General features: G+C 43.4%; 1 protein-coding gene across 1 annotated transcript in view; it reads left to right on the forward strand.

Moving 5' to 3' along the window:
* Positions 1 to 16,136, forward strand: part of LRMDA (leucine rich melanocyte differentiation associated) — a 1,235,169-nt gene that overhangs the window by 698,735 nt on the left and 520,298 nt on the right. The window contains exon 3 of the mRNA XM_068258133.1: positions 12,210 to 12,336. Coding sequence (XP_068114234.1) covers positions 12,210 to 12,336 — 127 coding nt within the window. The remainder of the gene's footprint in view (positions 1 to 12,209; positions 12,337 to 16,136) is intronic.

The raw sequence follows: 16,136 nt of genomic DNA on the forward strand, positions 1-16,136 counted from the left end.
CACTCACTGCCTAAAGGGGCTCCCTGTCACTCACTCACTACCTAAAGGGGCTCCCTGTCACTCACTATCGGGGTCCCTGTCACTCACTACCTAACTGGAGGCGCCTGTCACTCACTAGCTAACCTGGGGGTCACTGTCACTCACTACCTAACTTGGGGGGCTACCATATTAAGGGGGCATTCTGCCTATTTATGTGAAATGCTGTCTATTTATGTGCTTCATGACTGCTGAATTTGTCTTGTTGGGGGCCTCAGGATTTGTTGGAGGCCTCATGATTGTTCAATTTGACTTGTTGGGGGCCTCATGATTTGTTGGGGCCCTCATGATTGCTGAATTTGTCATGTTGGGGGCCTCACGATTGCTGAATTTGTCATGTCGGGGGCCTCACGATTGCTGAATTTGTCATGTCGGGGGCCTCACGATTGCTGAATTTGTCATGTCGGGGGCCTCATGATTGCTGAATTTGTCTTGTTGGGGGTCACATGATTGCTAACTGCGAGACTATGGGAAAAGCTGAATCCTTATCATATGAGACAATAGCATTAAACCTACTTTTTTAGCTTTTTAAAACAGAAAATAAAACTGGGAGGTTCTAAAAAATTGAATACATTTTTCAGGAGTAGGATGGATGAAATTATTTAGTTTATTAGTTTATTTTCAACTTGGATTTTCCATAATGTTCATGTATGAGTTAAAACGTTTGTACAGTATTTAGTTTAAATTGCTGTTGCCACTTTGCGATAGATAAGTGACTTTGGGGTTGCAGTTTGGGCACTCGGCCTCCAAAAGGTTCGCCAGTGCGCCACCACTGTCATAATCTAATGTTGCTAGGTTCATGTAAATTTGTCTCCACCCGTTACCACACCTATATTCTGGTCCATGGCCCACCCATTTTTCGGTGCGGCGCGATAGGCACGCCGCACAACATGATCCTCATATTTTTGGCACGCTAGCTGCAGTGTGCTGAATTCTGCTGCCTACAGTATGTACAGTATACGCTGTTCTCTAGTGCCTGCACTGTGTGCTGATTTGCCTCCAGTGTGTACAGTGTAAGGTGTTACTCTGTGCCTTTACTGATTGTAAACCAGCTGTATTGTATGCTGATCCCTGCTACTTTCAGTATGTACAGTATTAGCTGTAAAGCCTGGTACACACATACAATTTTGATTAGCCAATTTTAGCTCTGTTCATAAAATTCATTGTCTGTTGGCCTACTTACTGCACGGGGGTGGTAAAATTGGGGGTCAGTGATTGACCAATCAAAATTGTATGTGCGTATACATCTTTGATCTATGCCTATACTGATTGTAAATTATCTAAATAAAGGACAAGGGGCTCCATCCAATATTTCGATGGGCAGGCCCGTTATCTGTAGCTTACACCGCTGCTAAGTTCATGTACATTTGGCCCCACCCATGACCACGCCTACTCACCTCATGGCCACGCCCCTTTTGCCACGGCGCGCTAAGCGCCGCATATACCTCCCCTCCTGGTGCCCACAGGTGCCCCCGATCTCCAAGGACCCTAGAAACGCCCCTGGGCCGGAGTATACATAAAATGATGTAGAAGTCTTTGCGGGCCAGACAGTGAAGCATACCCAGGTGACAACCTGCAGTCCAATTAGACAGCAGTTAAAAACAATGGTGCATGAGCCAGCCTGGGGCCCCGGGAACTCTCACTGCCCGGGGCCCCAGAACCAGCATCTAACACCATATGTGAGCGCAGCCAAAACCTTGGAGCTGCCACCTCCAAGGCCTGTCTCCTACTGCTCTAAAACTTACCAAACACACAATTGGAGAACCTCACTCCCAAACAGTTCTCTGCTGCTTTATAAAGCCTGCAGGCTGCTTATAAGCCAATTAGAAGTGCACACATAATACACCTAGCTTGCAGTGATAATCAAGCAAAAGCTGAGCAAGTCAGCCAATTAGTAGGAGAGGGCTTCAGTTGCATATAGACAATGGCTATATGACCAGCAGGGGGCACCAGCGTGCAGGATATTCCCTCTCATCTGCCCCCCTCCTAACTAAACTGCATGGGATACTACAATAATTAAAAACAATGGTGCATGAGCCAGCCTGGGGCCCCGGGAACTCTCACTGCCCGGGGCCCCAGAACCAGCATCTAACACCATATGTGAGCGCAGCCAAAACCTTGGAGCTGCCACCTCCAAGGCCTGTCTCCTACTGCTCTAAAACTTACCAAACACACAAGTTTGGTAAGTTTTAGAGCAGTAGGAGACAGGCCTTGGAGGTGGCAGCTCCAAGTTTTTGGCTGCGCTCACATATGGTGTTAGATGCTGGTTCTGGGGCCCCGGGCAGTGAGAGTTCCCGGGGCCCCAGGCTGGCTCATGCACCATTGTTTTTAATTATTGTAGTATCCCATGCAGTTTAGTTAGGAGGGGGGCAGATGAGAGGGAATATCCTGCACGCTGGTGCCCCCTGCTGGTCATATAGCCATTGTCTATATGCAACTGAAGCCCTCTCCTACTAATTGGCTGACTTGCTCAGCTTTTGCTTGATTATCACTGCAAGCTAGGTGTATTATGTGTGCACTTCTAATTGGCTTATAAGCAGCCTGCAGGCTTTATAAAGCAGCAGAGAACTGTTTGGGAGTGAGGTTCTCCAATTGTGTGTTTGGTAACAATTAGACAGCAGTGTCACCTGATGTGGAATTTGATTGAAAACCAGCGAATTACTGCTTTCTGGCTTTCATGTAGATGGGTGGTGTCAGCATTGCTATTCTATATGCAGACCTACAATATTTAAAGATGTAGCTGACCGCATCTATAAGTAATACATTTTGTTTGTGTGGGGCCGGTAAAAAAGCCTCAGGGGGCCACATTCGGCCCGTGGGCCTTAGTTTGAGGACCACTGGTCTATGCGGTTTCCCATGGTTTTAATGCCTTTTCATATAGAGCAAAGAATCTGGTCTACAGGATTTTTTTTCTGGTCTCCGTATGGTTTTCTTTTCTACAGTTTTTACATAGAGTTCCCCCTAATGTCTTTAATACTTAGCATTATGTGTCTCTTTAAATCTTTTAACGTATCTTAATGGGTGTGTCTTTTTGACTACTTTAAGGGCCAGTTTACACAGGCTTCTGGCTTGTTCTGGTGATGCTAGAAGCTTTTCTGCAAATGAGCAAAACAAGCTTCTAGCATCAGTCACCAGTGCTCCATTGTCACATTGCGTTTTGAGCATTCTAGGGGGACACAGAAACAGCGAACTTAGACAATCCTGGACAAGGATGAGACAACGAGATGGATCTGCTACAGTGGTACCATAATTTATAAAGAACTTCCATTCATTTCAAAATACAGTGCTGGAATGTTAAACCCTTCAACCAACTCAACTGCCACATTTACGCCCATGTGAATTGACCCTAAATGTTTGCACATGTACCTAGCAGCTATGACTAAGCAGTAATAACTAGCTCGGATATGTGCAAGCTTATCTTTTAACTGTGTGCAACGGACTGTTTCTGCTTCTATTATTGGTATTGTACATATACTGTATATGCTCTGTACTGCACTGTGAACTTATACTATGACTAGCAGATCTAAGCCCATTTAAAAACAGGCTGTAGGCCATAAGGCCACCCTCACAACCCCCCTCCCGCCTATGTCCGCTGCCATCGGACACTTGTCAACATGCATGCACACGGCTCATGCACGCGTGCCTGCACACGTCCGTCCTCCTCCTGTCAGGCAGTAGCACAAAAGCACAGACACAGGGACAGCTTTTGCGCTTCTACCTTGGAATTTCTGGTTGTGCAGCCATTTTTCCCTCCAGTGGTTTGCAGTGGTTAGAGTGGTGTCACCAACTGTATTAACTTAAAGTTAACTGGAAATGTAGTTATTACCTTGAAGCCACTTGTATTTCTCAACTTTACTTAAAGGGAACACCATGGTGTGATTGTCACTTTGTGGAATAGGAAAGACAGACAAGAAAAAAGTGCAAAAGTAAAGGGGCAAGTCCAAGTAGGAAAGGTCTCACCCGGTTGTAGTGGCTGGAGGGTTTGCCAGCTTTCGCGTATTTGTTCCTCTTTAGCTGGGGATTTGGCTTGGAGTGATGTCCTTGGTGGTAGTCATGCATCCTGCCTTGCACACTGCAGCTGTAGGGTCAGTAACGCTCTTAGCATGTGGTGCACCTGGGTCAGTATGAGTTGGGATCCCCGGCAGTGAGTGGAGGTACAGACATCAGACAGACAGAGCAGTGTTACCCACGATAGACTGCTGCTGTGTTAAACACTTTATTGACACGTGTTCTGCAGGAGAGCTCCCCCGATTTTTCAAGCATACATCAACTTGTCACCTCTCACTTCTCTGCTTGAGTCCAGTGCTGTGCTTCCGCCTGTCAGCTCACTACTTGCCCTAGTCCACAGCATCTCCTACCGCATTTAGTGTGATTATAAATGACATGAGGAGAGTAAGGTGCCAACACTAGAGGGAGCAGGAGGCAGACAAGATGGTCGAACAGGCACAGTGCTGGACTCCAGCGGGGAGGTGAGAGCACAGCTCCTGCTTTTACACACTGGGCTGGGGGAGAGCGGGAGGGGGACAGGGGCAGATAGTGACACAAGGGGACAGAGAGTGGCACAAGGGGGGGGGGGCGGCAGAAGGAGGCACAGTGGGACAGAGGGATGCAAGGGGGCAGAGGTAGCACAAGAGGACAAAAGCAGGCACAATAGGACAGAAGGAGGCCCAAGCTAGCAGTAGTCAGAAAGGGGGAAAGAACGAGGCACAGGGGGCTGGAGGAGGCACAAAGAGGGACTGGAGGAAGCACAAAGGGGGACAGAAGGAGGCACAAATGGGGACAGAAAAAGGCACATTGGGACACAGGAGGCACAAAGGGGGACAGAAGGAGGCACAGGGGCCTTTAGTCAGAGCCAGGAGCAGGGGGCAGAGTGGCGCAACAGAGGCAAATCCCACCCAACAGGGAGTCCTGTAATTATCAGGACCCTATAATGTACACATTGCCATGTTTAAGCAATCGGAGGGTCATTCCATGCGTCTCCTGACCACCAGCCTCTCCAATTCCTTTTAAATTTTGAGTCTGCCCCTTAATTGCCTCCTGACTACCTGCTTCTTCTGTATCCCCCTTTAAATCTTTCTAAATATCTATGTCACCCCCCTCCCCAGTATAGGTGGCCATATTCCTTCCCTATTAAAGGTAGCCAGAGTCCCCCCTCTCTCACCTCTCCAGCCTTACAGCATCTTAAAATTATTTTCCTCAGCACCGCCTGGCGTATGGAATTCATGGTTGCAGCCGCCTTCTCTCATCATTTGACTCGCACCCATGTACAGTCTAGTCACATAATGAAAAATGCTACAGCTATGGAGACCAGTTCAGAGGGGGGCTGAGGGGCTGGGAAGATCTGCTGCAGAATTTGTGCTTTACTTCTTAAATATATAAACTACTTTTCAGCATTTTATTTTAACAGTAGTACTTTTTACGTTTTATGTGCTTCTTTGAATGATGGCTTGAAGTCTGGGATTGTGTTCTTAAGTATAGTCCACGGCACTAGAGATTAGGATTGCACAGGCAAGCAAAGCACACATCTTTGACAGGAAAGTCTATGTTTCTGCCTCAAACATAATGGAGCTGCAGAAGTCCACTTGACACATGAGTTAAACAGCAAGTGAATGATTCTTGCATTTCAAAGGCACAATGCTCTTCCCTTGGAGAGAGGCGGGAGGGGGAAGAGAACCAAAGGCTGTTGGAAACCTTTTAATTAGTACTAATTACCTCAGAAGAACACATTGGGGGCGTAGATAGGATTTGTGTCAGCGAACGGGGAGATCAAAGATTGCGTTGTTAGCATTTTAATCTGTTGGCTGTAAAAATAAGGATGAGCTGATAATAGGGCCCGAGAGAAAGTAAAAGTTCTACCACAGACCATTGTTTTTCCTAAGGCTACTTTAATGTTCTTTAATTTCTATTATAGTAACAGACAAAATATTTCTTTGTATCTTTGTCTTTTTTTTTTTATTGAATGCAAATATTCCAACAAATCTCGGTTAAATACTACTGTATATCTGCATAACAAGTATACGGTTTCCAAAATACTGTTTGTCCTTTCTCTGGTCATCTGAAATTCTTCTGTTGTAGTTCTGATTTCAAGCAAGCAAGTAAAAGTGAGGCAGTAAAGATATTAATGTAGTATTATTGTAGCTTTCAATATAAAACCCCAGCATGATCTAAATTATTCCCTGCATAAAGCTGGTCTTACATATTCAGATTTATTTTTAAATTGATTTTCACGGGTAAATCTGACAGCAGCCTAGAATGCTGATTTCTGAGACCCATTTAAACCCTACGTTTTCTTACTGATATTAAGAAATAATAATTTGCATATTAAGTTTTAAAACAAAAAGGATTAGTTTATGTGATATAATAATGATAAATAGCATATTCATTGATTTAGGCTGATCTCCTACGTGGCAAGATTTTGTTCCAGAGCTATACCCAAGAGAATTATTCTTGTTGCTAAGAAAGGAAGGTGGAAGTTCATCCCTTGTGACCATTCAGCATTCCCACTGGATCTTTAGTATGACAGATATCTTCACTAACCAACAGGGAAGTTCATGGCATCAGCTTATTTTATTTCACTCCTGCTCTAATGCAGTTCTTACTGTAGGTATCCCTTGGTAGTGCAGTGTATCTTGTGGCGTTTACAGGGAGATGGGCCATGTAGGATGGAACCCCACTATACCTGCTGTAAGGAGGTGGGGAGAGTGGAAACATTGGAGACCACTGAGGACTTTCTCAAATAGGAGGCTTTTAGGTTTGGGGAGGTCACATGAAAATGACGTTGGGCCTCAGAACTGCATCTGAATTGTATTTTTTCCTTCTTCCTAAAGTAGCTAAATTTACAATATGCAAAGGTAGAATGGACAAAGGTAAAAAGTAAAAAAACAGAACCAGACTGAAATCTGGTGACTGTGGAGACCATTAGAGTACAGTAAACTCATGATCACATTCAAGAAAATAGAGATGATTTGAGGTTTGTGACATGGTACATTATCCTCCTTAAAATAGATATCATAGAAATGGTGAGGAACACTATTTAGATAGGCTGTGGTGTTTAAGAAATTCTCAATTTGCTCTAAGGGACCCAAAGTGTGCAAAGAAAATGCCCCTTACGTTATTACACCACCACTAGCAGCCTTAACTGTTGACACAATGCAAATGTAGCCATGATTTCATATTGTTTACACCACATTATAACCCTACCATATGGATGTTGCAGCTGTAATCAAGACTCAGAAGACCAAGCAACATTTTTCCAATTTTTTCTTCTATTGGCAAATTTTGGTAAGCCTGCGCAAATTGTAGCCTCGGTTTCCTGTTCTTAGCAGACAGTAGTTGCATTTAGTGTGGTATTTTGCTGATGTAGCCCATCTTCTTCAAGGTATGCTAGTATGCTACATACCGTATTTGAGCAACTGTTTATTTTAGATCTTCTCGAACCAGTCTGCTCATCCTCCTATGAACTTTGACATCAACAATGCATTTTCATCCACACAACTGCAGCTCACTTAATATTTTCATTCTTGGACCATTTCCTGTACACCCTAGAGGTGGTTAACCCAGTAGGTCAGCAGTTTCTGAAATATCCAGACTAGCTATTTTGGCACCAACAACCATGCCACATTCAAAGTCACTGAGATCCCCTTTCTCTCCCATTCTGATGCTCTGAATATTAGTAGCTTGCCTTCACCACATACAGATGCGTAAAGGCATTGAATTGCAGTCATGTGGTTGGCTTATTAGCCATTTGTGTTAACAAGCTATCTCAACAACTGTAAAATACAAGCATACCTCTATGCACTGGTGATATTTTATGTGACAATACCCTCCAGACATCTTTGGGTTTCCAGTGAATATAAATCTGGGGCGGAAAGTTTTTGGAGGGATCGGACTGAGCACCAAAACCCCATCCCTGTCAATAACATAAGTTGAAGGTTTACATACCCACCTAATAGAAAACCTTCAGCGTTCTTAAGTCATTAATCAGAATCGAGAGCTGTCTTCACCCAAGCAACTTCCCTTTGAAGTGTGGTGTCCTCCACAGCAGAGAGGGAATAATTTGCTGCCTGATTCAATAAGCCATCAGTGGAACAAGCAGATGTAATGACATGTGAGAATATTAACCTCCCAACGCATGGAGCTGTGAATCCTGTGTGGCAGAATATAACTCAAGCATCTCACCCAGCCTCGCTCTACCTTACTGTCTCCCCTTCACTCACATGGTGAACCTTGGGACAGGGCAAAAGGTCCCATACTCTGAGAAACTAATTAGCTTCTGTCACACAGTTACAAAAAGGCATCCATTGTTTTTTTTAGCAGCCAAACTACTTTCTGGACCTGACAATAGCTGAGAAATGCTGTTCTGGTGAAAGTCTAGGGAATGCATGACAGGTATTTTGTGAGCAGCATGACCAGCAGCTCATTGCAGCAAGTTACTGTTCAGTAGATTACAGAATGGCTATGATTACCTTACCAATTCGAGTAAAAGTGATATTAACTATATCGTGTTTAGGTAGTATGCAACACAGAACTTACATCTGCTTTAATGCTATCCAAGTCTGGTCTGGTTAGTTTTGAATAGTGTGGAAAGATGACATGGCTATACTGTATAAATATCTTAGAACATATATTAAAGGGGCTGTATTGCAATTTTCCTGTATTTTTAGGATTACTACTTACATTTGTTATAATAGTTTTGAAGCTATTTAATTAGAAACATATTAAATGTTGCAGATGCATATTTAATACTTGTTTACAGATCAGCCTGCTGGTTCAACTGGAAAGCTTTGTAAATTCAAATGTTTTAGATTTTGCTGCAGTTTGGTAAAAATAAAATCGTTACATAGAGAATAGCTAGCAATTGGTCACCAAGTGTGAATCTGTTACTCTTGTAATGTTGGAGACTTGTATGCCTCAAAACAAAAATGCTAACAAAAACTATACATTTTTATTTAAAAGCCTTGAGAAATTTAGGACACATGGCACTTGCCTTCTGCCTCTGGGGTAGATTCAGCTGTGTGGGCATCTTACACTAATTAGAGGTAGTTGGTGGATCTGAAACCCATACTAAAATGTTGAAACTGCCCAGTTTGTTCCCCACGTAGCAAGCACAAAAATAAGAGTCACATTGTTATGTCATTTTATATTTATTATACAGGATGATGAAAATACTGGTGGCCACCTTACAAAATCCAACCTGCCAAACTTTATGATACCTTGTAAACAAATCTTTTGTAATATCAGCATTTGTTTTTGGACTTTGAGGATTTTGTCATTTCAATGTTTGTAGCAAAATTATGAATTGGTCATCTCCTAATAAGGACTTTCACTATGAGAAGTTGGGATACCCATGCACATTTATGAAGTGTTCTATGATCCTTTGCACAAATCAGCCGCACTGTTTGTATTTTGTCTGGCAAGCCTTGGCTGCTGGAATGAAAAAGCAACTGGCAGAGGTGTGCTTCTTCTATGTCCCGCCACTTTGTTCTCAATAAGTCAGGGCTGGCACTAAAAGACTCACCATTGCCCATTCATCTGCATGCATCTCGTCTGTAAATCTAATGTTCTTCCCTAATGTATTCAATTAAATAAGCTGAAAAATGTAAATAAAGCTTTAGCTTGAGTTAAACGAACCATTGATAAATGTACAGTTATATTAATTTTCACCTGGGATAAAAAGAGTTGATAGCTGGAAAGAGGCAGTAGGAACATTCTTGGAGTAGATGACAACATGTTGTTCTTGCATAGCCTAGGTTCTCAGCATGTGGTACATGTACCCCAGGGGCTGCTTTTATTGGCCTTGGGGAGGTACTTGAACTTGCAGTGAACTCATTAAGTAGGTTTTGAGTTTAAAAATAGTTTAAAAATATAAATTCTATCGAAGCATAATAAATAAGAACCTTTTAGTTAATGAAAAGCATAATTTAGTGTTTTTGAAAAAGTAATACACAGCTGTGGTGTACTCCTTACAACTGTTTATGTGTCAGGCAGGAACTTGAGATGGTGTTATGGTAAAGTATTGGTGCTATTGTAATTGTGTATATGCACCTGCATATCATGAAAAAAAAAATCACTTCACTCAATAGGAGTGTTGTGCTATGATCTCTTTCTATGCTTTTGACAGGTTTGCATATAATGGAATAAAACATGGAGTTTGTACCACAATCTCGTCTTCTGGACATGTGTAATATGCATAGGCAGTGACCTATTTCTACAGATATGACAGTTTGAAAATACTATGTTGTGTCTACAGATGGTGTGTGGCCATAAACCAGAAGGAAGCCCTCCCAACCACACCTCTTTACAGATGTCCTTTTAATTCCGCTACAGCCTACAAGCAGTGTCTGTGCAAGCCAGATCTACTGAGCCAATTCACTAGCACCTTCAAACGTCTTTCATAGATGCCTACATGAGTATTCGCCCTCATTTAGTGGTGAAGTGGTTAATCGTCTCTTAACTACACCGAGTAAATGCTTAAAAAAGTGTTCTGCAACCATGCTTGTGAAATTATATCAAATGCAGGACGTTTAGGGCTGCTGTAAAATAAAGTCATAAAAGAGAAGGTGGTAAAAATCATGGGAAGACTTATGTGCATTGTGGTCATTGTACTTTATTTAAGTAACTGTGTAACCTAAGAACTCTCTATGCTATCCCATAACAAAAAATTGTTATTTAAAATGTTTGTAATGTAAATTTTTTCAGATACTGGCAAACTGTTGCATGAATGGGTAAATGTGGTAATACAGGATACGTCTTAACCCTATAATGCTGCGTTCTGACTGTTGTTAAAGCATGTCGTTTCATCAGGTTGTTTTGTACAATAAGTATCAAGCTGTTTGTCACGGATTTTTCTTCTGAGCTGTACAGCTGTCATTGCTGATTTATGTGATGTCCCAGTAGTCTACAAATATGTGCTGCTGACTGTACATGATACACTACTTGCACCAAAAGGCCTTGTGTAAAAGAGAAGAGACAAAGGGGAGATACTGGACACTCATAGAGGAAAATAAACATCCTTAGCGAAGTTCTATTAAACTATGAACGAGTTAAGCTGAAAATTATACCCTCCAAGCCTTACTGTATTTATTGATGTTGCAAAGGAGTAAGCAGAAAAGGGTGGCAGGTATTTACTCAGGCATGAATGATGGATGACATCTTAAATTTGTGCCCAGGGATTGAAGGTGAACTGTGACAGCCTTATTTATCTTGGGAATGGAGGTTGGGTCTACAAAAGACTAGGTGCTTGGAGATGCCAGACATTGACAAATATATCTCCCTAGACTTTTGGGCATTGCTGGTTATCCTTTTTTCCCACCTTGTCGTGTACACCGCGCTGTGCAGTTTTATAGCCATCGAGCGTAACGTAGAATATCAACTGCTTTTTAGCAGTGTTAGCTTTTGTTCTGCAATTCTTCCAAATTGTTTACTGAAATTGGTATGGTCTTCCTTTTTATAAATATTTTTGTTGACAAATACCCATAATAAAATACCCATAATAATAAACAAAGCAGTACTTCATTTACAGTTTCTAAAGGTGTCCACTAACAATCCAATTTCTAGCAAAAAATTGAGCAATCAGATAATTCTGATTGGAAGTGAAATTGTTCACTGCACCATCTATGAACCAATCTTTGCTTCCTATCTATCACAACCAACAAGAAAATCTTAATTTTGGTTTGGCGAAAATACAATCGGACGACTATTTTTATAATCGTTTGTAATTGATTGTGCCCATCAATAGAGATTATTTACAACCAATCCGATCTGAATTTCTGATCGCTCAAGTGAGTTTTCACTACAAATTGGACTGTTAGTGGCTACCTTAAGTGAAATGCTGGTCAAATCCTAACATGCGCAGCTCTAACCTACCATGAAAACACTTGTCTGTGCACATGCCAGGACAAACTTAGTGATCTGCCTATTTGATGGACTTGTGACTGATTATGGACAAATCGGTCAGAAAAGACAAGAGACTAGCATGACAGCTGGCGTGTTTTTTTTTGTTTGTTTGTTTGTTTTTGGGGGTAAAGAGAATAACAATGGCAGGTTTTGTAATTGTAAACCTACTATGATACTTTATATTAAGGAATCCCCCTGTTACATGATATGACATTCATATAGGTTTGCTTTGAAAACATGTTTCACATTGCCTTCCTCTTTGTGTCCTCTCTCTGCAGGTCTTTGGATGGATTGGAAGGCTTTCAGTGCTTGGAGGAGTTAATATTGGACAATAACGAAATAGGAAATAAGGTCTCCTTCCCTTCACTTCCTTTCCTGCACACTCTGACCATCAATAAGAATCAGATATCCTTTTTGAAAAATTGTTCTGGTAAATTCTTTCCAATATTTTGTTGGTATGAACATTGTATGGTTAGATTTTTTCCCTCCTGAATATGAACTATAAAGTCAGTAGATTATTCACTATACCCTTGTACACTTTTTTATACCATATTCACATGTACTGTATATACTTGCGCATACGCTTGCCTTTAACCCCCCCCCCCCTTTCCACACACACACTTTTTGACTAAAATCATTTCCAGGACCTGCCAATTACCCCCCCCCCCCACATGAGACACCTTAGCCCCCCATGTAGAGTGGCATTGGAGCGAGCTGATGAATGTATATCTACCTGTGGTCTCCGCATCTTCCCAGAGGCTTCTGAACTGGCCAAGAGTTTCAGGCGCTAGTGGAGAGTTCAGAAGTTGCTGGTTAGATACATGGGTACAAGCTTGGATGAGGGCAGGTAGCTATGCATTCTGCAGCACGGTTTAATGCTAGCTCTGCATAGGGGCCTGCACACTTATCACCCGCAGTATATCACTTATGGATAATCCAACCCCCCCCCCCCCCTCACACTTGGATACAACCCAAATTTGGATGTCATAAACTCGGCTTGTCTGCGGTGATATGCAGTGATTTCTTTTGAAGGCAATACTGTCTTTTGCAGTGTCTTGAGTACAGGACTTTTAGGTTTCCTTTAATTCACTGCATAAAATCTTAATTATTCTAGGTCCCTAACTTAAATGAGCATTAAATAATTAAGTAAAAAAAATGGTGTATCTAAAATATGTACCGTAATAATAGGGTAAATATGGAACTGGGCAAATTCTCTTTTACACCACTGAAGCTTTGGTACTTATTAGTGTAGTGCTGTTTTATGGGCTAATATAGTCTTTCTTTACCACTGAAGTTTTGGATATATTCACCATATCCCAGTAAACTTTACAGACAGCATAACATTTACCAGGCTTTATGAAAATCATGTCACACATAGTGATGTAGCGAACATCAAATTTTCAGTTCACAAACGCAAATTTACCACAAATGTTCACGAACTGGCTGTTTGCGGCGGGCTTCATAGACTGGAAGGCGAACGGCCGCCAACTTTATCGGCTAATAGCAAAGCCCCCTTACGTGCTAGAAACACCAAATTTGCAGAGTACGTGGAGGAGGACAGTGGGTACAAGAGGACAGGTACATTTTTTTAAAAAAAGATCTTATAGTTTTTGCCCCCTTACATGCTACAAACACCAAATTTGCAGGGTATGTTAAAGGGACACTTAAGTCAAACAAAAAAAATGAGTTTTACTCACCCAGGGCTTCCAATAGCCCCCTGCAGCTGTCCGGTGCCCTCGCCGTCTCCCTCCGATCCTCCTGGCCTCGCCGGCAGCCACTTCCTGTTTCGGTGACAGTAGCTGACAGGCTGGGGACGCGAGTAATTCTTCGCGTTCCCAGACACATTAACACCCTCTATGCTGCTATATGGTATATGATATATGCTATAACAGTATAGATGGCGCTATTGTGGCCAGGAACGTGAAGAATCACTCGCGTTCCCAGCCTGTCAGCTCCTGTCACCGAAACAGGAAGTGGCTGCCGGCGGGGCCAGGAGTATCGGAGGGAGATGGCGAGGGCACCGGACAGCTGCAGCGGGCTATTGGAAGCCCCAGGTGAGTAAAACTCATTTTTTTTGTTTGACTTAAGTGTCCCTTTAAGAAGGGCAGTGGGGACAAGAAGGAAAAAGCAGCAAAGTTACTGTGGCAAAATGACAAATAATGCATTAACCCTCCTGGCGGTTTATTAAAATCCGCCAGGGGGCAGCACAGCGGGTTTTTTTTTTATTTTATTTTTTATATATCATGTAGTGAGACAAGGTCTTGCTACATGATAGCCGCTGAGCTTCCGGCGATCGGAGATCAGGAGATCCCGTTCAAAGAACGGGATCTCCTGGAGGGCTTCCCCCATCGCCATGGTGACGGGCGGGATGATGTCACCGATGTCCTCGACGTCGTGAGGTCAAAGGGAACTCTGAGCCACCCCTCAGCGCTGCCTGGCACTGATTGGCCAGGCAGCGCACGGGGTTGGGGGGGGGGGGCGGCTGCAGCACGACGGATAGCGGCGGATCGGCGGAGAGCGGCGGCGATCGGATTGCACATGCAGCTAGCAAAGTGCTAGCTGCGTGTAGCAAAAAAAAATTATGCAAATCGGCCCAGCAGGGCCTGAGCGGTGTCTTCCGGTGGCATAGCCCGAGCTCAGCTCGGGCTTACCGCCTGTAAGGTTAACATACATATAAATGTATGTTTTTTTATATATATATGTTCAGTGTGCGGGAAATATTTAAACAAAAATGATGTGGGATGCTGGGATAGCCAGAATGCGGAGCCCCGGGTGCATGGTGCTTCGCACCCTGAGCTATACCAGCCTGCATGGTCCATGGTATGTGCGGGGGCTCTTGGGGAGTGCAGCAGCCAAGCCCCCCTCTCCCACAGAGCCTTTGTCCAATCCATAGACAAGGGGCTCTACCCCACCTCCAGTGCCCCAGTAGGATGTAGGGGCCACCGACGTCTGGTGCATCTGGGAGTCCCCTTTAAAGGAGTTATCAGGAGAAAATAAAGAAAATAATTGCTACTTACCCGGGCTTCCTCCAGCCCCAAGCTCCCAGCATGTCCCTTGCCGCAGCACTGCAGTCAGCCGTTCGCCGCAGCTCCGTCCCGGTCCCTGGCGATGACGTCGGGCAGACCTCCAGGTCGGCCTGTACTGCGCCTGTGCAAGCGGCGCTGTCAACCACTGCCACGTGGGCTGGAACGGACTGCGCAGGCACAGAACTACTGCGCCTGTGCAGTCCGCTCCGGCCCATGTGGCGGTGATTAAGAAGGGGACCCCCAGATGTTCAGCCCCTCCCCAGGAGAAATGAGTATGGTAGCACATAGTACCCCTTACCTATTTCCACACAGAGTTAAATGAAATAAAAATGCAACTTGATTAAGCATAAATACTTACCTATACCTTAAAAAAAGTTCCCACACCAATATCCTCGGAAATGATATATATAAGTATAGCTAGAGCCAAAAGCATCTTTGAATTTGGCTCCAAGGGTCCCCATTGGTCTGTTACTAGACCAATAGGGAGCCTTGGAGCCATAATTCAAAGATGCTTTTGGCTCTAGCTATACTTAGTATAGCTAGAGCTGCTGTGTCCTCCCTCCTGCGCGGCTTTCCGCACGCCTTCCCGTCGACCGCACCTATAGCGCCCACCCACACCCTCACCCAGGAGCACCCATGGCACCCTGATCATGGTCCATGTTTCTAGCACGTAAGAGGGCTTTGATATTAACCACTAAAGTTGGCAGCCAGTGGCTTTAATGTAAAAAATGCGAACGCAAATTGGTTACAAAAAAATGTGTGTTAAATGCAAATGGCGAACAGCCCATGTTTGCCAGGAACTGTTCGCCAGCAAACTGTTCAGGCCATTTTTAGTCACACATTATGTAATTTGTGTAACTCGCATTATACATGCAATGTCTAAGTTGCTTGTGTGACAAGTTACATACTCATTGCATGTAAAAGCGAGCTCCATAAATTAAATAACCTGTTATGTAATTTGCTTAAAGAGCAACTATTACCCATACTATGTCCATACATGTGTCCTGAAGAGGCGTGAAACTCACGTGAAACAGCTGTAGACAGAGGGGCATTTGTTGTATCTGTTGCTGTGTGGCTTCAATAAACAGAAGTTTTCCTATGGAGTGCTGGAGTCCGTGAATTTTCATCCTTGACTATATTACCAATACTATGCCTGGAAAAAAAAACGCATATGCAAGT

Source organism: Hyperolius riggenbachi, chromosome 10 (assembly GCF_040937935.1).
Source record: "Hyperolius riggenbachi isolate aHypRig1 chromosome 10, aHypRig1.pri, whole genome shotgun sequence".
Classification (NCBI taxonomy): domain Eukaryota; kingdom Metazoa; phylum Chordata; class Amphibia; order Anura; family Hyperoliidae; genus Hyperolius; species Hyperolius riggenbachi.